The sequence below is a fragment of the Drosophila elegans genome, unplaced genomic scaffold (genome assembly GCF_018152505.1).
Source record: "Drosophila elegans isolate 14027-0461.03 unplaced genomic scaffold, ASM1815250v1 contig_814, whole genome shotgun sequence".
Lineage (NCBI taxonomy): Eukaryota > Metazoa > Arthropoda > Insecta > Diptera > Drosophilidae > Drosophila > Drosophila elegans.
In genome coordinates, this window is record NW_024546167.1 from 1,670,311 (window position 1) to 1,690,306 (window position 19,996).

At 36.3% G+C, this 19,996-nt stretch overlaps 6 protein-coding genes across 15 annotated transcripts in view; 4 read left to right on the forward strand and 2 right to left on the reverse strand.

Moving 5' to 3' along the window:
- The window catches only part of LOC108141809 (probable GPI-anchored adhesin-like protein PGA55), a 42,573-nt gene extending 39,749 nt beyond the window's left edge, over window positions 1-2,824 (forward strand). For 4 of the 6 annotated variants that reach the window (XM_017265376.2, XM_041710384.1, XM_041710383.1 and 1 more), the window contains 2 exons: window positions 314-1,547; window positions 2,132-2,215. In XM_017265376.2, coding sequence (XP_017120865.1) covers window positions 314-1,158 — 845 coding nt within the window. In that variant the 3' untranslated portion in view covers window positions 1,159-1,547; window positions 2,132-2,215. Of the gene's footprint in view, window positions 1-313; window positions 1,548-2,131 lie in introns of all 6 variants that reach the window. The other 2 variants (XM_041710382.1, XM_041710386.1) reach the window with 1 other exon arrangement.
- A 469-nt stretch (window positions 2,825-3,293) lies between these two features.
- LOC108141811 (CD63 antigen) lies at window positions 3,294-6,993 on the forward strand. 4 transcript variants are annotated; one of them, XM_041710389.1, is made up of 5 exons: window positions 3,294-3,393; window positions 4,311-4,394; window positions 4,662-4,752; window positions 5,526-6,128; window positions 6,760-6,993. In XM_041710389.1, the coding sequence occupies exons 3-5, from the start codon at window positions 4,684-4,686 to the stop codon at window positions 6,832-6,834; spliced, it is 747 nt and encodes a 248-aa protein (XP_041566323.1). In that variant the 5' UTR covers window positions 3,294-3,393; window positions 4,311-4,394; window positions 4,662-4,683; the 3' UTR covers window positions 6,835-6,993. The 4 variants fall into 4 exon arrangements, with proteins under 4 accessions (XP_041566323.1, XP_017120877.1, XP_041566324.1 ...); XM_017265388.2 differs by lacking the exon at window positions 4,311-4,394 and having other exon boundaries at window positions 3,299-3,382; XM_041710390.1 differs by lacking the exon at window positions 4,311-4,394 and having other exon boundaries at window positions 3,314-3,393; window positions 4,664-4,752.
- A 1,896-nt stretch (window positions 6,994-8,889) lies between these two features.
- Window positions 8,890-12,239, forward strand: LOC108142028 (tetraspanin-6-like). Its single transcript, XM_017265704.2, has 4 exons — window positions 8,890-9,142; window positions 10,386-10,574; window positions 11,127-11,297; window positions 11,627-12,239. The coding sequence occupies exons 1-4, from the start codon at window positions 9,065-9,067 to the stop codon at window positions 12,089-12,091; spliced, it is 903 nt and encodes a 300-aa protein (XP_017121193.1). The 5' UTR covers window positions 8,890-9,064; the 3' UTR covers window positions 12,092-12,239.
- Window positions 12,240-12,793: 554 nt separating this feature from the next.
- Window positions 12,794-14,895, forward strand: LOC108142058 (CD63 antigen-like). 2 transcript variants are annotated; one of them, XM_041710388.1, is made up of 5 exons: window positions 13,174-13,184; window positions 13,404-13,561; window positions 13,831-14,028; window positions 14,261-14,425; window positions 14,482-14,895. In XM_041710388.1, exons 2-5 carry the CDS (start codon window positions 13,493-13,495, stop codon window positions 14,845-14,847), a joined length of 798 nt encoding a protein of 265 aa, XP_041566322.1. In that variant the 5' UTR covers window positions 13,174-13,184; window positions 13,404-13,492; the 3' UTR covers window positions 14,848-14,895. The 2 variants fall into 2 exon arrangements, with proteins under 2 accessions (XP_041566321.1, XP_041566322.1); XM_041710387.1 differs by having other exon boundaries at window positions 12,794-13,561.
- On the reverse strand, window positions 14,845-17,523 carry LOC108142057 (argininosuccinate lyase). The gene is made up of 3 exons (XM_017265741.2): window positions 16,743-17,523; window positions 15,728-16,128; window positions 14,845-15,200 (listed from the first exon to the last, which is right to left on the reverse strand). The coding sequence occupies exons 1-3, from the start codon at window positions 17,467-17,469 to the stop codon at window positions 14,919-14,921; spliced, it is 1,410 nt and encodes a 469-aa protein (XP_017121230.1). The 5' UTR covers window positions 17,470-17,523; the 3' UTR covers window positions 14,845-14,918.
- Window positions 17,524-17,880: 357 nt separating this feature from the next.
- On the reverse strand, window positions 17,881-19,609 carry LOC108141671 (dTTP/UTP pyrophosphatase). The gene is made up of 4 exons (XM_017265145.2): window positions 19,450-19,609; window positions 19,147-19,391; window positions 18,466-18,612; window positions 17,881-18,406 (listed from the first exon to the last, which is right to left on the reverse strand). Exons 1-4 carry the CDS (start codon window positions 19,537-19,539, stop codon window positions 18,259-18,261), a joined length of 630 nt encoding a protein of 209 aa, XP_017120634.1. The 5' UTR covers window positions 19,540-19,609; the 3' UTR covers window positions 17,881-18,258.
- Window positions 19,610-19,996: the final 387 nt, after the last annotated feature.

A 19,996-nucleotide genomic window follows, 5' to 3' on the forward strand; every position in this document is an offset into this window, starting at 1 on the left:
TTTTTGTAGGAAATTTAGTTCTGATCACCATACGAATTCAAAACTATAGAATTGTAACTAGTTTTATTTCAAAAATCTTCTTAAAATAGAATGTGACATTCTTTTTTTCATAATTATAAGATCCATATTTAAGCTCATGAAAATTAATTGCACGTACATTTTAATTGGTTATATCAACTTTTAATATAATTGAAATTAAAATGCAATCTAAAAGCCCTTAATACTATACTTTTACTAAGAAAATTCTACCATTAGCACAATTGAGAATGTATTCAAGTTGAAACTATTAATTATCCTTGACATCCCGCTACAGGTCACTCCAGTCGCTCTAGGCACAGTGAGCACCCGTCGACGGGAACGCGGGAGAGCAGTCGGCCAAGTAAGACGAGATCGAGTCGCAGTAGCCACGACACCACAACATCGCACAAAAAGTCCACAACGACAGCCACGAGCACAACGGCAACAGCCGGTTCGAAATCATCGAAAACCACAACGCATAAGCCATCAGCCAGCACCACAGCAACAACAGCACCACCCACGCACAACGAACTGACGTACGTATACGTAACGAATTTAGCCCATAATCAAACCATCGAGGAGACCCCCGAGGATCGCCCTGCTAGAGAAGATTCTGCCAAAGAGGCAGACTACGCAAGCATCGACGAGGTGGAGGTGTCGAAAGTCCCACAGCCACCGCCGCGTAGCAAACGCAAGAGATCTATGATCCCAGTGCCCGTAAATCAGCCGGCCAGCTATGAGTACCGCACCAAGTTACAGATGATCCCGCCCAGCTATTCGAATCAGTCCACGCTGAGGTGCAGGAAACCCTCGCTAAAGGCCACCCAATCGACCAGCTCGAGCTTTGCCTTTCTGCCATATTTGCCAGCTAAGAGGAATTCGAGTGTTAGCCATGTTTATGATAACTATCTGCTGTATGCCATGAGTGAAGATCCGGGAAAGGCGGACAAGCTAAAGCCATATCAAAACAATCTGAGCAATGAGCATGCCCAGCTTTTTGGCAGCTTTGGCAGCGGTGCGGGGGCGGTGGCCAGAGAGGGGCGTGGCCGCCTGGGCGGCTGGCCAAAGCGGCTGAAAATGCGCCAAGTGCGCAGCACCGTTTCCACCCACCAGCCCTTCGGCATCTGCACATGTTCATAGTCAGCGCGGGATAGAAAAAAAAAATACAAACCAAAAAATCAAAAAATCAGAATAAATATATAGTCCTTTGGCTGCCAGGATCTCGTCACAAAAATATATAAACACACCCAAAATAATACCCAATGCACGTATACGTTTGACACCATTGCCGGCAAACAGCGAACTGCATTTTCCTAACCCAAAACAAAACAAAACAAAACCACCCAACCACTGTGTTCCCCACTACTAATACTAAACCCCAAAAATAATACTCAAGCGTGAGAGATTTTCGTTGTTAATTTTCAATTATTATTTATTTCGGAGCGCACACAATCAAAAACTCGGCCAAAGCACACACTCGCACAAAATGAAAAAGGGCCTGTCTGGGTTCAGTTTTTACTTTTCACAGCGTAAGCGATTTTTCCAAATTTCGTTTTCTTCTTTAACCCCCAGTATTGCATGTTGGGTTTACGAAAATTGGTTTGGATATAGGTATAACTGATTTCATTTAATTTCGCAAGCAATCAAATTGTAGCAATTAATATAGACTTTTATTTCATTAGAATTGAAACTCAACTAATACACTTATTTAAATATTTTAACAACCTAATTCTCTATCTATTCAATTGACCTCGCATGTTTGACGACTATTAATAAACTTACCCCACGTAAATTTCTAACCTCATGCACACTCCGCTCTATCAGTAGAATAAAGTTTAAAAACTGACTATGAACATGTTGCTGGAAACCAGAAACAAAAATATAAATTCAACCGAAATCATCAATGAAATTGGAATTAAACAAACAACGAAACACAACATTTTAAGCAGCCTTGCTCTATTCTATTTCTCTTTAGCAACTGGAACTACGTAGTTGAAGTAGCAATTTGGATTATCATAAGAAAAACAACCAAACAGTAGAAAGACTATTAAAAAAATACATTAATCTTTGGATGGGAATAACAAGGCTAATCGGTTACTTTCTGTTTCCCCAGACACGGTAAAGGCACACTGAATGGACACCACCATCATCAGCACCAGCACAGCAGCAGCGGCAAGCATCAAGGATCCGGACATGGTCATCGGGAGCAGCAGCCACATCATTTGCATAGTCTGACCACTTCGTCGATTGCCGCCAGCAGACATCAACGCGATCGCCACGGCAAGGACAGGAAATAGTTGTGGGCAAACTGCAGCGAGGAAGCAACGAACTACTAATGAAATGAAAGACACCTAATTTAAATGACATATATTTACATTTGTAATATGTACGTACTAACACCCAAACGAGCGACCAACCAACCCATTTCGATGAGACTTTCTTTTGGTAATTTGCGAAATTTTCTGGCATTGTGAAAAAATTTCAAACAAATTACTCGAGGTTGATGGGACCCAAAACTAACCGATTGACTAACATTCGATATTGCAAAATGTGACTTTGAAAATGTTCCAGCTCCCAGTTCCTGATCGCATTTCCACACATTTTCCCACTCCCAATCACACACATAAGCGCTTTGGCATTGCACTCAAAATTCAAGTATTAAAATTATGCCAGCAGTTCCCCAAAATGAAACTAAAAACTAAACATATAAAATAACAAATGATACTCATATATATTCTTCGATAGCATTTAGTATACGACAAGCAAACATGAATGAAAATAAATATAATATATTTTTCAATTATAATTATTGTGTGATGATTAAGTGGGAAGGATCAAACATTTTAGCTCTCTAAAATATTTTAAATAAACTGAATTCAGGTACAACAATTTAGGAACGAAGATCAAAATCAAATATTTAATTGTTCATAGACCCTTTAATTAAAAAGCAATTTAAAAGCATTCAAAATATAACAACAACTTTAAAAATATGGTAAAATCGCCAAAAACTATGTGGTTTTAACTGTCAATTTGAATTCAAAGTGCATAAATAAAATAGTTAGACAATCTAGGTAAACTAAAGACAGTCGGTCGATGTAGTGATAAAACAATGTCGAAGTTCTTTTTCGCAGACCCGTGCTAACTCTGTGAAAAGCTTTTTCGCAGCTTTTCAGCCAAGTATTTCATTATATATATTTTACTTTTTATCACTAAACTCACACAGACCAACGCGGTGATAGGTAGTAAAGCTTATGGGTGCTTGTTATGACAATAATCCTCTGCGAGCGTTCCGGTAAATTGAAGCGGCTCTCAGTTGTTGTCCAACTGCCGTCACGTCCAACTAAAATCGACCACTTTCTGTGCCGTGAGTAAAATGTAAGAAAACTGATAAAAAAAAAGCAACAAACCAGTCAACTTCCACTGCAATATCTTTTGGCGGGGCCTCTGATAAGAAAATTGTTTACATAAAAACAAAAATGAGAGCAGCATATTTTGGAAATACACTTCAAAATCTCCACATCGCTATGTATTTCAGCGTTAAAAGTGATTTAAGACACCTGCTGTGATACATAAATGAGTCATCGATCTGATAGGCAGATAAAACACTAATCTGCATTATCAGACCAAAAAATATCGAAAGAAAAACGTATAGAGTATGTGTCTTCCATCAAGTTTAATTGTGGTAACACCTGTGTTGATAACTGTCTAGAATTATTTCGTTAAATGAGTCACACGAATGTTTGGCACAAAGTTCAAGCCTTCTTACTTACTAATTGCCCTACTTTGGATAGTCAAATCAAAATTGTTATAAGCTTACTAATTTATAATAATAAATAAAGTGCATTTGAATAACCACAGTAAAGGCATTATATTAACAATTTTATTAATGCGAATGGAAGCTTATAACTTAAGTCCTACACTGATAAAAATAGTAAAAACAAAAATATCTGACTATTGAATGCAACATTTTATATTTATGTGGAAAATATTAGATTTTGTAATTGATTTAAATGCATTTTATTTAAGTTTAGTAAGGTTTAAGATATCAAGATACTTTGTTTTTTAATCCAGTGTAGTATATATTGGAACATTTTGTTTGGTTGGTTTAATTTGACATGCTTATAAAAAATAAACACCCACATTCCGTGGCATGTAAGCTTTTCTCAATGAGCTTCTAAATTGCTATAAGCATACACTTAACAACAAAATAAATTTTAAAAATTCAAATTTCACTTTTATTTGTATTTTGTTTTTAGTTATAAAATAAATACCAAACTTCTATCCTATTCTAGCGTATCTTATCGTTTTTTGAGCATTTGGCTTATCTTGTCTGAATTGGCGGTCTAGGCAACACCAGCGCATACGAAACACAGCAGGTAGTTGACCACCTTCAGCTTAAACAAAAGCAATTTGCCATATCATTTACTGATAAGTAAATATATATATAGTTTTTCACTGATTAGAAGTGAAACCTCCATTTGTGTCTAAGTTTGGACTGCTGCACACTTTAATTAACTTTCGCAATCGATTCGCAACGGTTGTGTATCATTTTCTGCTTGTCCAAGAAGTTAGTCTAGCTTTCTTTAGTCCAATGTTTAGACACAAATATTTTATAATAACCTTTGATATTCCTGACTTTACAGAGCTTAAACTTAATTAGACAAGATGTCGCTTCTAACCGGCAGCGCGAATGCGGTGAAATACACGCTATTTGGATTTAACTTGATCTTTTTGGTAAGTAAATGACATAGTTTTGTTTGGATGAGTCACCAGTAGCAGCCTACTGATAGACAACATGTGAAGATTAGATTAGCCAACGATTGATGGTCATTTTCTACGGGGAATTACCTTGATCAATTTCATATAATTAAATATTTATTTTACATTTCCATATAGACTTTGATGAATATTTAATTGAACTTTTAAAGAAAATTTTGTTATTTATTACTAATTCAGCTCTCCTGTTCTAGCTCCAGATACAACACTAAAAAAATTAAATTAAAAAAAAAAAAAATTTGAATAAAATAATACATATTTTAATAACAATAATTTTTGACATTAATTAAAATTTTTTCTTACTTTTTGTTAAATTTTAATGAATTTACAGAAAATAGGCTTTGGATTTAATTTTAAATATTAAAATTATTAATTTTTAAATATTAATGTTGTTCTCATATTTTCATTTATTAAACTCCAGTATTATGTTATGTTAAAGATTATAGAATAATGTAGGTATTTGCTACATTCCATCTCAAGAACGTCATTAATTTAAACAAAACCAACGTCTGAAAAACCTAAAAAATCACTATCTTATCATATTTGCTAGCAACTGTCACCATAAAATACGAATTTATTTTATAGGTTTTAATGGATCAGTGTAGAAAAAGATTCGTGGAAATAGTTTGTCAATTTTGTAAATATATCAAAAGCAAATTATAATTATTTAGGAGATTCGGAGAATTGTTATTATCAGTTGTTAATATTGATCACAAAACTTCTCCAACCAGATCACTGGCATTATTCTGATCGCCGTTGGAGCCGGCGTTGGTGCGGTCTATACCGGCTATGAGCTCTTCCTGGCCGCCAAGTTCTTCTCGATCCCCACGTTCCTGATCGTGATCGGTTCCTTCATCATCTTGATCTCGTTCTTCGGCTGCTGGGGTGCCCTGAAGGAGAATTACTGCCTGGTGCTCGGCTTCTCGATTATGCTGGCCATCATCTTCATTCTCGAGCTGGCTGCTGGCATTAGTGGCTATGTGCTGCGCAACGACGCCTCCAAGTTGATCAGCACTTCGCTGACCAACTCTCTGAAGGAGTACAATACCTTCAATCAGAATCCGACCACCCGTCTCTGGGACGATGTGCAGCGGCATTTCGAGTGCTGCGGTGTGAACAAGTACGAGGACTGGAGTGTGACCTATCCGAACCAGTCGCTGCCCATCTCGTGCTGCTCCATTCCGGTGGGTGCGGCGGGCACCTTCAACTGCTTCGCCAACACCAGCAGTGTGGATGACCGCCACAAAAATGGCTGCCTCGATGGCTTCTCCAACTACATTGCCGCCCATGCGGTCAGCTTGGGAGCAGCGGGCGTGGTCATCGCCATCCTGCAGGTGAGTTGACCCGAGCTGCAGACGCACCTCATGGCTTCTCTCGATCGAATTTGATTTAAAACCTTATATTTAAACCAAATAATGGGTCTTTACAAATATTGGTACATATTTATTTACCATTTTTGTAAAGCCTCTCATTTCTGAATAGATGATAAAACATGTCAGGTTTTTCTGATTTTGCATCCACAAAAACAAAAGTTAAAATTTAAAAAAATTTTAAAGCTTTATGAATTATCACCCAATAGAAATCCTACATTATATATTTTAATAACTATTCAAAAAAAAAGTTTGAAAATGTTCCTAAAATTATATGGGTTTTAGTCAATTTATGAAATTTGTTTGTTTTCTTTTTTTGTTGCCATTTCAGCTAATTGACAATCAAATCTGATCACAAATACCGAAGTCTTAAATTAGAATGTCTCAATAGACCTTAAGTTCTTATTTATAATGTTTTTATTTACATTTTTAATATTTGGGCAACGAATGTTATTTATTATTGATTCATTTGGGTTTGAATATGTATATTTTAAACAAACCTTTTTGATTTAACGCAATTATTCATATTGAAAACCTCTTCATCCAGTTCATACTATTACCAAACTAATTGTATATTTCCTCATTTTCTTTCCAGTTCTTTGGTGTACTCTTTGCCTGTTATATTGCACGTGAGATCAAGATCCGTAACGGAATTACTGGTTTTATCTAAGTCCAGAAAAACTCGATTCTTTGAGTTTCGGAACAGGTGCTGGAGGAGCCGAATCCCGCTATTTAATTATAAGACATTCCTAAATTCATTGGATGTTTTTTGCTTAATATTCACTTTTTCTTCTGATTATATTAATAAACATACACATTTATAAACAAACTGTACTTTTGTCAAGTATTCAAACTAATTTATATGGGTTTGGATTCCTTTATTTCTTAAGCTATTGCAAGTCAAATTGGTTGATATTGGTCGGATTTAGAAATCCAATCTTATCGTTCTTATCTTAGTGGTATTAGGTTCTATTTGAAATGCATTGTTCATTATCACATCAACACTCGTGCCCACACATTACCTTAGAAATAATAAGTGTTTTTTTCTAAGAGTTTCATACTTTTCATATCACATTTTTTGTTAGCACAGTCATAATACGAATTTTTCATGAGTCTCTGAAACCATTGGTTTTTAAATACAAAAATATCTACCACGATAAACAATCCAAACACACTAATGTACATAATGTGCAAAGTAATGGCAATTATGGATAACAACGATCTTACAATTTATCACATTAAATATTGTTATTATTAATACAAAGTTTTTCAACACATTTTTGTTGTATTTATTAAACTAATAAACGCTTACGTGGTTAGTAATAAACATCCAATAAAATCTGTACAAAAGTGGAAATTATCATATACGATGTATTTATTTATTGTCTGGGGCACACTGTTAACACGTTCAACATTTTTAAAACTACGTTTGGAGTCAAACTTGCATATCAATCGTATAGTGAAAAGGGTACTTTGAATTCGCTGAAAAGTATGTAAAGCGCTTCCGACCCTAAAAAGTATATATAAATGCTTGATCAAGAACAATAGCCGAGTCGATCTAGACATTTCAGTCTGTCTACTCACTACGAGTCATCGTTCAGTCAGTTATAAAGATTTCTTCTTGTCTAAAAATACAACAAAAACAACTAAATTTCGATAGAGAAGACAAATTAAAAACCCGTATTATTTTTAGGAAACATTATTAGCATCAAAAATAACTGAGAATAACAGTCTTAATTTTATGAGGACCCGTATAAGCCATGCTTAGTTCGAAAAAAACCCAGTCAGAACAAATAAAACTATTATTTCCCACCCAAGTCAGACAACGAGCCAACACACTTATGAACTGGAACACCTGTGTTTGCCTGTGAATAATTAAAGCTATTCGGAAGTGCAGTGCGAATAAGAAATCGATAAGTCATAAGCTTGACTCACTTAAAACTGAAAATAAATCGATATTATACTCGATTGAGGCTAACGGCATTGACATGTGAACTTGACCAGTAAAATATATGTTAAAGTTGGGGGAGTGAAGACATTCAGTGGGATAGGTAGTTAATTGCAGTTAGTTAGATATTTTCAAAACCGCACTGAATGTTCAATCGTGTCGCTTCAATATTCGATTACAGAAATTCCGTCATATTGCGAAAACTCGCCTAATGAAAACAAGAAAATCATTATCTTATCTGCTATTTGTCTAACTGGAAGACCACGAACAATTACTGCCTGATAAGCGTCGCTTGGAAAGCTGAGTGTGGAAGTTCCAGCTGCACTGAAAGAAATACAAGAAATTTCCAAAAAACATTTTAAATTTGTTTATGTAAAAGTAAACAAAACGAACAAGTAATAGGAGTATGATTAAAGACTAAGCCCAGTTTTCTCTAATATGCAGATTGGATCTTTAATACAATAACATTTAAGTAAAAACTATGTTTTTCTAAAAAAAAAAATCAATATCCCTGGATAATATAAAAGAAAATTCAAAAAGAAATGGTGACTAATGGCTTCACAAGTTTGAATGGAAGAAAAACTTAATAAAAATGATTTAATTGATGGAACATCCTTAAAGAGCAAAACAAAATATTATAAAGCCCTTTTGCGAATAAAATTTTCGCGCAGTGTATGAGCGAGTGGGTGGGAGTGGGTGGCAAGGCCAGGCGGCACCTGCCGGAGCGTGGGAGAGAGCGAGACCGACTCGCAGTTGAGCTCGTCGATTGCGTTTACCGTTTTGCCACTCAGTTCACGTGTGACTAGCAAAAGTTAAAGTACGTTCACTGCCGACTCGGTCGGCGACAAATTATAGCGAGCGATATATACTATATACTGTATATCGGAATCGGCCTGTTAATAACACTTTTACAAATTGCTTCTTACAACCGACCGAAAATCCGAACAGCACAATGAATCGGGAATTACAATTGAACTCGGGCATGAAGTGCGCCAAATACATGCTCATCATAGTGAGCTTTATGTTTGCGGTGAGTCGATCCTGGAGCCTAATCCTTTATTTATTCGATCCATGAATCACAATTCCGCCATTTTGATTTATTTCCATTTTTCTGCGCGTTCTTTTTTTATGATATGGCACACCTATTCTTATCAACCATTAAGAAATGCGTGTGTGTTGGTATAGTTCTTTTTTTTTTTGTGAATCATTTTTCTCCTACGTAAGTAGGTGATAAAAAAAAATAAATGAGAGCAGACTGGAAAATCGGAGAGAAAGAGAAACGGTTCAAGAGCAAGCAAAATGTTCTCTTTTATACTGGTAGCTTTTAAAAACAAATATCAACAAGATCAAAAACAATTGTTAGAGACATCCGAAATATTGTTGATAAAATAGATAGAAAAATTTCAACGAATAACATTTATTGCTGAACAATGAACAATTTAATAAAATTCAAATTTTTACAAATCTGATAAAGATTTTTGCCGAACAATTTATTGTTTGAAATCTGTTTTTGATGGCTCCTAACATTATAGCTTTTCTGCCAACGTTTTCATTTAATTGTCAGCCAATATTTCACCATTCTTATAATATCTCTGTTGCCATAAAACTGTATAACAATTACTCATTTTGATAAGATAACAAGACAGAAATACATTTCGATGTGTTGGAAAAAATGTACGAGTGCATAAGTATAACCGGAACCAGAAAATAAATTCTTCTCTCAACTTCTCATACTCGTAATTTTAACGTTGTTGATCAACAATTTCAAATATTTACAAACTTGTTTTAAAACAAAAAACACTTTACACTTGTTAACAAACGTATAAATGAGTAGTTAAAGCAAACAGGGTTTTAAAAATTAACAAATAAAATTACGAAAAAAATAAAAAATATTAATAGAGTTTTACTTATACTGTGAACTATGTTAAGTATAATCTGTAAGTGACTTTAATTATATTTATTTTATTACAAATATACAAATATATACAAATCTTATGACATTTTAACTTTCCATAAAGGGGTATATTAAAGCTTTACATTTCAAAAGCATTATTTAAAAAATCACAGGTGTTTGGCAATGCTAGATATTTCGGAGTGGGTTATTAGCTGATCGACATAATAATAGATACAAAGCCTAACTGAGTGCATCACCATACCATCACGTAACCACTGCGTTTCATGTGCTCACAAAGTCACACTAAAAATCTCACCTCAAATTAGATCTGACATGCAATTTGCAATGATTTTGTACAATGGTTTCCCTTTTCCCGCAGCTGACCGCCATCCTCCTTATAATGGTGGGAACTACGATCCAGACGATCTTCGGCGACTTCAGTCTGTTTATCGATGGTCACTTCATGGATCCTCCGGTACTGCTCGTCGCCATTGGAACCGTTCTGATCGCAGTGGCCACTCTGGGAGCTTATGGCGCCGTCAAGGAGAGTGTGATGGTCATTAATCTGGTAAGTCAATTACTTCAAATAAAGTTGAAAGGTAGATTAAATCTAAGAAACATGGATATAATGGACTTCCTTATCATATCAATTCACCATCTGTGTAAGGCATATTTAGCTACAAAACCAATTAATTTAATAAATATATTTAAAACTGAATTTTTTCTTATCTGTGTATATTGATTTATAAGTCATTTGCCATATAGAAAATCCAAATTCATCTATGTGGCACATGACTTATAGCATTCTGTAACTTTATAAATACCTTGTATTAAAACATCAATTGTTTCTCTGAGTGAATTTCGAGTTCGTTACCTGGATTACCTATTTAAGGAACCTGCTATACCATTTACACTTTAGTCATCAAAGAAACTTGAAACTATATTCACAGCTTTAAATTGTGATGCCACAAACTGACTTACTAATTTCATTCTTCTAGCAATGAACTCATCCTAATGAGTCTGAACAAGAAAATAGTTTATCCTTCGATTTGGGGGCCTTTTTGAGAACTTCAATTTTGTTCAATATAAAAATAGAATAATACTCTTTATATGATTTTAGTACGGAGTGTGCCTGTTCCTGGTGTTCATTCTGGAGGTTTCTGCCGCCATCGCCGCCTTCATGATGCAGTCGCAAGTGAGGGAAATGTTGGTTCGTACAATGCACCAGGCCCTGGAGCAATACGACCACGATCCCAAAGTGAAAGCTGGAGTGGACTTTATGCAAACCGGGGTACGTTAAATCTATAAGATAAAGCTTTTCTATGAAATCAATTAAATACTAGATTTAATTTACATCAATTTTGAACATACATGTTCCAAAAATAGTTAGAAATGTTTACATTTGAATTATAAATTAATTGCCATTTAAATGATTTTTATTTTAATTCGAATAAGAACAAATATTTGAAATTACTTACACATTTACCAAAATATAATTTTAAAGTTTCTTTTCCGGGTGGTCGAAATCCTTTTCATTCACATAACAAGTTTGGCTTGAAAGATTTTGTAGCTTTTATTAAATATAAATAAAGAAAAATTATTTAATTCCCTGGCTTACAGCTTGAGTGCTGCGGAGTTGACCAGCCGGAGGACTGGAAGGAGTACTTCGCGCCCAACAAGAACTCCACCCTCGGCTCCGACGACGTGGTGGTGCCCAACTCCTGCTGCGGCAAGATAGACAGGAGCTTCACATTCGCCGAGGAGGTGACCTGCCAGGAGACTTTCGACTACGGCTGCTTCCGCAAGATGAACTTCATCGTGTCGCAGAGTGCCATGCTGATTGCCACCGGAGCCACCACGGTGGCCTTCGTCCAGCTGCTGGGCGTCCTCTGTGCCTTCATGCTGGCCAAGACGCTGCGCCGGAACAAGTCGATCCGCGAGGCACGCCGCTGGCAGCTGCAACAGAGCCTCGGCGTCCTCATCTCCGGCGGCAAGATGGCCCCGCCCCAGAACTCGGCGGTGACTGGCTACCAGCAGCTGGACAATGGCGACACCTACACGCCCCAGAGCCCCAGTGTTAACTAGGCTTTGCCATTGCGATGAAGGCCATAAATTTATACCGTATAGCACACCCCAAAAAGATCCCTTTGTACATGTAACTTTTGAAATTGTTAACTAAAAACATAGTTGAACGAAATAAACGCGGTGGTCCTAGGACCACTTGCTGAAATAATTGGTCAGTCAATTGGGTAAGGGATTCAATTAACAAAACAGTAAGAGTGCGAAAAATATCGTGATTAAAAATATGTCTTAAATAGACGTTCTATTTGAACAACTCTTTGTTAGCAATTGTACAATTAAAGGCAAAGATACTAGCCATTGTGTTTTTTTTTTATTTCTTCAACTTAACTTCCAAGCCTTTAAAACACTTGTATACTTAACAATTCATTTAAGTGTGTTTAATTATTAAATTTATATATTTCCATTCTAATTATCAAATTAAGTTTTAAATACTTAGCTTCTTAAATATAAGTGCTTGAACTAAGTTCAAATTTGACTACTCCTTATCTGGCCTGTTTTTACTTAGCCAATAAAAAATCTAAGTATAGGAACATTATGGTTTTTATGTCAAAGCTTAATGTGTAGACAGTTGATACGGCAACTTACAATACCATGTGAGAATCGACTCTGTGAGAGGAAAACAGTTTTGTATTTTTAAACACAAATTTTTGTTTCTTATACTCGAAATTCTAAAAGAAAAGGTCCCACATGCAATGAAAGAAATAAACAAGTTCCTCCGAATCTTTATATTTATTGAAGGGATATTAGTTATTTTTTGGGTGTATATGTATATTACAATGTCTCAATAGCAATTAGATAAATTGATCTTATAGGGTTTTCGATTCAGTGCTTATTCTATCTATCATCGATTTGAAAGTTGTTTGACACGGCATCCAAAAAACTTGATTTTGGCGATAATCTTATGAACACCGTAGACGTATAAAACTATATCACAATAACTTATTAACTCTTGATACTTTCAGTGCTGCTTATCAGCTTAAAAGTCTACAAAATATTTTAAAAATCTCCTGGGATTTTCTTTCGAGTGCAAACTCAACATAATGGTATGCCGATTACGTTCACCATTTCAGTTCACTCGAGGCAAGCAAAACTTAAAGTATGTTTAAATTCTGAGTGCGGGTCCGATCAATTAATGAAATACTTTCGAGTTAAAATTCAACTTTTTGAGAAACAACTATAAAAAAAAAAAATATTGAGAAAGTAATTTTTGGCTTGTGAAATAATGTTATTTGGCTATTTAAAGCCATTAAAACTAATTACCCATAGAAATTTAGAACATATGTTAATTTTAGATATTTTTTATTATTTTTCCAAGAATAAGTGTCAAGTGCTTAATGCGAGAAGTTATTATCTTTTTTATATGCGTGTAACTACATTGCATCTGGCTAAATAAGGATTACAATAATGGCGAATCAAGAGTACAGAATAAATTGCATAAAATACGCGCTTTTGATTGTAAGCATTTTGTTTAAGGTGAGTTGGTCCTGGAAATATAATTATTTATTAATTTAATCAAAGGATTTAAAATGAGCCATTTAAATTGGCTTTGTTTCTGAGCATTTGTAGTTCCTGTTCTTATTAGTTTTTTGAGCATAAGAACGAGAACAAGAAGAGAGATTACCTTATACAATTTGCATTTTTTAAATATCTGCCTTAAATAAATAATACAAATAACATTAAAATAAAAAAAAAATGTAGTACATTTAAATAAATTTGTTGACCATGTTTCTCTTTTTCCATAGCTGACTGGAGTTTTTCTAATAGGGTTGGGAACCGTTCTCCTTGGAAGTTTCCAAAGTATTAAACACCTCCACCTGTTCGTCGATGTACACTTATCAACTCCACCGGCGTTTCTCATCGCCATTGGATTTTTTATCATCGCAGTGGCCACTTTGGGAACTGTTGGATCCCTCAAGGAGAGTGTGATGTTAATTAACTTGGTAAGTGGAATTTTAGTAAAAATACATTGGTTCAACATATAAGCATGAAAAATGTATGAGCACTGCATTAATTTTGTTTTTAAAAATGTATTATTTCATGGCTGTAAAAATAACATTAACTTATAACCATTCTATAGTAGTTTATCAACTTTTTTGCAACTTTAAAATATATTTGTTAAAATTATATTTTTTTGAGAGAACGATTATTAAATAATTTTCATCTCTTTTGCAGTTTGGGCTATGCCTGTTGCTGGTTTTAATCTTAGAAATATCACTAGCCATTACAGCTCAAGCGTCATATTCGAAGGAGAAAACCTTTGACACAATGAACGAGGCTCTTGCAAAATATGGCAATGATCACTATGTGACACAAGAACTAAATCATTTGCAATCTGAAGTAATTTTGATCAAATCGAAATGTTTTCGAAAATTAAAAATAAACGTAATTTACAGTTTAATTGCTGCGGAGTGAAAAATCATACAGATTGGGAGGAGCATTTAGGCAACGGAAACTATCACATTGAACGGGATGCCAAGGTGGTGCCAAATTCCTGCTGCCACCATCAAGAGACGAAACATGTGAGAAACGACACCCATTTGGTCTGCCAAAAACCTTTCAAAAACGGCTGCTTCGACGAGGTTCACTCCAGGGTATCGAAGAGTTTCACTTGGATTACCATCGGAGTCACTATCGAGGCCTTTTTCCAGGCGATGGGCATGGTGTGTGCCTTTTTGTTGGCCAAAATGCTGCGCTGGAACAAGTCCTTGCGGCTGGCTTATCGCGTCAACTTATTGAATGAATTTAATACTGGCGAGTAATTTGTAATAAAGTGTTTACATAAAATTTTTAATTTGATAACCAAAGTACAACACAAATAAAATGGCAGTTCCTAGGACTGTTTGCGCAAGTTCTTGACGTAATTCTTGAGTAACCGCAGCTGCTCCACAATGCTGCTACTTGCGGTGCCACCGATCGCATTGTACTGCTGCACATTGTTGGCGTAGTCCGCCACACCGACGATGTCCGATCCAAAGACCGGACTAAAGGCCTGCAGATCGCCCAGCGGCAAATCGGTAATGTCCACGCCTCGACTTTCGGCCTCCGAAACCACGCGACCGATAATGTGGTGCGCCTGACGGAAGGGAATCCCCTTCTTCACTAGGTAGTAGGCCTAAAAATAAAAGGCAATTTTCAATTATGTGTTTCGTATTTGAATTCCATTAGATTTTGTATATTTGATTTACCTATTATTTTACATTTCTCAAAAAGATTCAATTCTGATTATGCTACGTCAAAAATTGATTTGGAACTGATAATTCCACTTTTAGACTACAATAAATTAAAATTAAATATGTTCTACTTTCAGACTGCCATAAATAAAATTTCATTTTATTAAGAAACTAAAACTATACAGTTTTTTTTTCATAAAATATTGTGGTATCTATACCAGTAATAATTTCTCAATAAAATATAAGTTAGATTTGGTTGCAAGCTGCAAAATTTCTATAACTTTTCTCAGTTTTAGTTTACATTGAAAAGAAGAAAGGGCAACAATTTTTTTTTTTTTATTTAATATTTACTTAAAACAAAACCTCTTGATAAGTTTGATTTTAAAATTCACTTGAAAAGAGTTTTGTTTTCAACAGTGGTAGAGAGAATTCATAATAGGTAATCCTTAATCAAATGGAGTCATCTTACCCAGTCAGTGGCCAACATGTCCGTGCTAAGGGCAGCCTCCATGGACTCCTGTTTCACCTGCATTGTCAGCAGGACGCCTTCGGTCACCTCCAGCACCTGGGACAGCTTGTCGAAGGACTGGAAGCAGTACTCCTTGTCGAACTGCAGGTCCTTGTTGTAGGTGGACGGGGTGCCCTTGATGGTCATCATGATGCCCGTCAGATTGGCAGTGATCACTCCGGCCATGCCGCGAATCAGTTCCAAGCTGTCCGGATTCCGTTTCTGGGGCATCAGGCTGCTTCCGCTGGAAAAGCCATCGGCCAGTCGGATGAAGTCGAACTCCTTGGTGCTGTAGATGATCAGATCCTCGGCCAAACGGGACAGATGCAGACTCACCAGGGAGCAGCAGTAGATAAAGTCAACTAAAAGAACAAGGTTTAAAATACTTTTTTTTATGTGTTATAATTTAGGAAAAATTTATAATTTAACTTTTATACTAATAAAATAAAATAAAATACACCACAAAGTATTTCTTGAAAAATACACTCAATGTAAATGGAAATATTTTTATCGCTTTATCTTGAAGAAGATGCAGCTACGCATACTTCATAGCCGACTCTATTTTTTTTATTGACATTTAAATTAATTTATTTAAATTAATTCTGTCCGTCTGTGTTGCAAACTTCTGACTAAAATTATAATACCCTCTGCAAGGGTATAAAAATAATAATAATAATATTTTTATACCTTTTTAAACATATACGCAAGTAAATAATTATTTTAATGTTTTTAAGATTATATAATTTTGCATTAGCTGCAAGGGTATATGAACTTCGGTTTGCCGAATTTTGCTTCCTTTCTTGTTTGCTTTGTAGATTATACGGTACTAGCGCTCTGTATCAGCGTCTCCCCGAAATAATCTAAATTTGAGCAGTACGCCGATAAGAAATCAATCAAGCCCAAGTTTCCAAGTTGCCATATCAATGACTTTGAAATGACTTAAGTGGGCGTTACTCTTCGAGGGACGACGACTCACCCACAAAATCGCGATCTCCAACGGCGTGCATGCTGTTTGCGGTGACGCCCGAGAATCCCAACCTTTCGGCCAGCCACAGGCGATCGATGCCGAGGGGATTCCCCGCCAGGGCGCCGCTGCCGAGGGGCAGGACATTGGCCCGATCCCGGAGCTCCATCAACCGCTGGCCATCCTCGCGCAGGGCGAAGGCATGGGAGAGCAGCCAGTGGGAAAACTGGACGACCTGGGCCCGCTGCAGATGGGTGTATCCGGGCATCAGGACACCCAGGTGGAGTTCCGCCTGTCGGGTGGCGGTCTCTATGATGCGACCAAGTTTTGCCAAAATCTCACGAACGGCCTTGCGAAGCCAAAGCTTCATGTCGGTGACCACCTGGTCGTTCCTACTCCTTCCCGTATGAAGCCGCTGGCCCAGCTCACCGGTGATCCCCACCAGCAGTCGCTCGTTGACCGTGTGCACATCCTCGTCGCCGGGCTGGAACTTCACCGATCCCTCGATCCAGTCGAATCGCAACAGCTCCAGATTCTTCACCAGCTTATCCGCCTCCGCTTCGTTCAGGTGACCTGCTCTGTGGAGTGCCTCGGCATACGCCTTGCTGGCATCCAGATCATCCGCATACAGGCGGGAATCGTAGGGCAGGCTATTGTTCAGCGACTGAAGTGCTTCGTTGGGCTTCTCGCTGAACCTACCGCCCCACAATTTGTAGGTGCTCTTGGGATTCTGGGACATGATGGATCCGATCCGCTTGGCGTAACAATTGGTTGACTACTGGGACTGCGTGCTCAGCAGTTCTATATTGTGCTCTTCGCTTTTTTATGTAATCGTGTTATCTTTTTGAAAATAATATGTGGCTCAGTTTTTCATATGAGTTGTAAATGATTAGGGCAAGTCAGAAATAAAGTGCTCTCCGCGGGAACAGTGGTTTAAGTTATTAAAAATAGCCAAAGCTAAGTAAGAGTGGCAACTTTAGTTCAAAATTAATCACTGCTAATTAGGCTAATCAACAAAAGAATATTTAACTATACATCTCATAATTTCTGAAGAAAAGAAAAATAAATTCAGGAGTAAATAAGTTTTTTTACAGAAAATAGTTTTTATTTTCGACTTTTACTTTTAAAAGAAAAATCGTATTTTGTTTGCAACCTGTCTGATTTTTAAAAGCTTTTGTGGGTTTTCTTTTTAAAATAAATCTCAAAATTTACAATAGTTTTTGCACTAATTTGAAGTGCAATTTAAAGTGAAAGAGTAAAAAATTACATTACATCATAGCTTTATAGCCACTGTGCCTTGCTCTCCCGTAAGCAATTTGATTTTTCTGCTTGCTGTTATTTGGATTTTTATTTTTAATTGACTTGGGCTAAAACAAAAAAAAAAAAACAAATAAACCTCCAGCGTCGTAGAGATATAGCCGCTTATCAGCCAAGATTAAAATCAGCAGAGCGTGTGTAGCCTCTAACGCTTCTTGCCGTACAAACTCCAGATAGTCTGGTTTTGATTGTTGCGATGATGACACCTCGCTTACGAGGAGAGATCCTCCAGAAAGAGCTTGTTTAATTCACAGCAGAGGCGATGCAAAGGCAGTCCCATCACACAGTAAAAGTCACCATCGATCCGGTGGATGAGAGCTCCTCCAGGTCCTTGAACGCCATAAGCTCCAGCTTTATCTCTGCATTGAATTCATTTAATTTAGTCTCAAATTATTTATTGTGAAATACAACAGCTTACAGAGGATGTCCTGTATCCACATAGCTTTGAATTTGTTCTGGCAGCAGATCACCAAAGTACACGTCCGCCGTGTCCGTAAACTTGCGAATTCCGTGGGCATGTTTCAAAACAACGCCGCTAAATACGCGATTCGAGGTTCCAGACAAACTAAAGGAATACAAAAAAAAATGTACGAGAAGGATAACTTAAAATAAGTAACACAAACTTAAAAAATAACAGTACAATTTTAAAGATGAACCGATTATTTCTAATAATATAATATGTGCATGAATAACATATTGTGATCGACCGGAGCAAATAAATTAATCTATTTTAAAACAGGTTTAATTTAGACAAATATCAAGAAACTATTAGAAAACTTTTTTTAACACTTAATGGACGTCAGCAATTTGAGAAATTGAACATTAAATTTTAAAAAATTACAATTTTGATCATTTTGTAACCTTAATAAAATCAGAAGCATTTTTTTTTTATATATTAAGAATGTAGCTAAGTGCAAGTGAATATATCTCTCCAACAATTTAAAAATATTTCTAAGGGACTAATTAGAAGAGAATTACGTAATTTCCAAAACATGTTTTTTATGTTATCCAAAATGGGGAATTCTTTCTCCAAATTCTATTAGATTACATTAATGTAAATAAAAAAAAGGTTGTAAGGTTGACGCCTAGTAATAACTACTTGGTCAGCATGCGAATGGCATCAGCAGGATCCTTTGGTTTTCCGTAGATCTCCTTTCCCAAGGTCACCATCGTATCCGCGGCTATGACAATTAAGTCCTTGGAATCGCCCGAGGCACTTAATCTGGAAAACACTTCCTCCGCTTTTCCCAGAGCAGTGGCCTCAATGTAATCCGAGAACTCCTTGAAATCCTCGTGGTTTAAATTCTCCTCAAATGTTGAGGGACACAGCTCTGCATTGAGGCCCTGAAATGGAAATATTGATTGGGGTATTTAAAAAACTTGCATTTCTATTACAACTCACCAGCATTTTGACCAGTTCTTGTCTTCTGGGAGACCCGCTGGCCAAAACAATGCGATAGTTTCCCAGTAAATGCTTAATTGGCGCCAACATTATAACTTATTTTATTTACAAACAAAAACATGTGTCTTGGAGGTTAGAGGTGGAGGACTTTTAAAAATATCGCTCTTTTCGATGTTTGCCAGGGATCATCGAAGTTTATCCATCTCTAACGATATACCCGTAATACTGTTACTGCACTGTTAACTTTTAAGTACAGTTCTGGCGCATTGCTGTTGGTTTTCACCTGAGTTCTTGCACACTCAACCTTCATTTCACGTCCACTCTCTGTAAAAATGCCTAAATTTTACTAAAATTCACTCAGTATTTAACACCACTCATGTAAAAAATGTTAACAAAAATTCTTAACATCTCTACATAGAGATGGAACAACACTCCATGTTAATTTGATTGCTGCAATTTTTTCCCGGTTCGTTCACAAGATATCGATATTTTTAGAACCGATTTTCCAATTTTAAATACATAATTAATTTGAAATTGGGCGGATAAC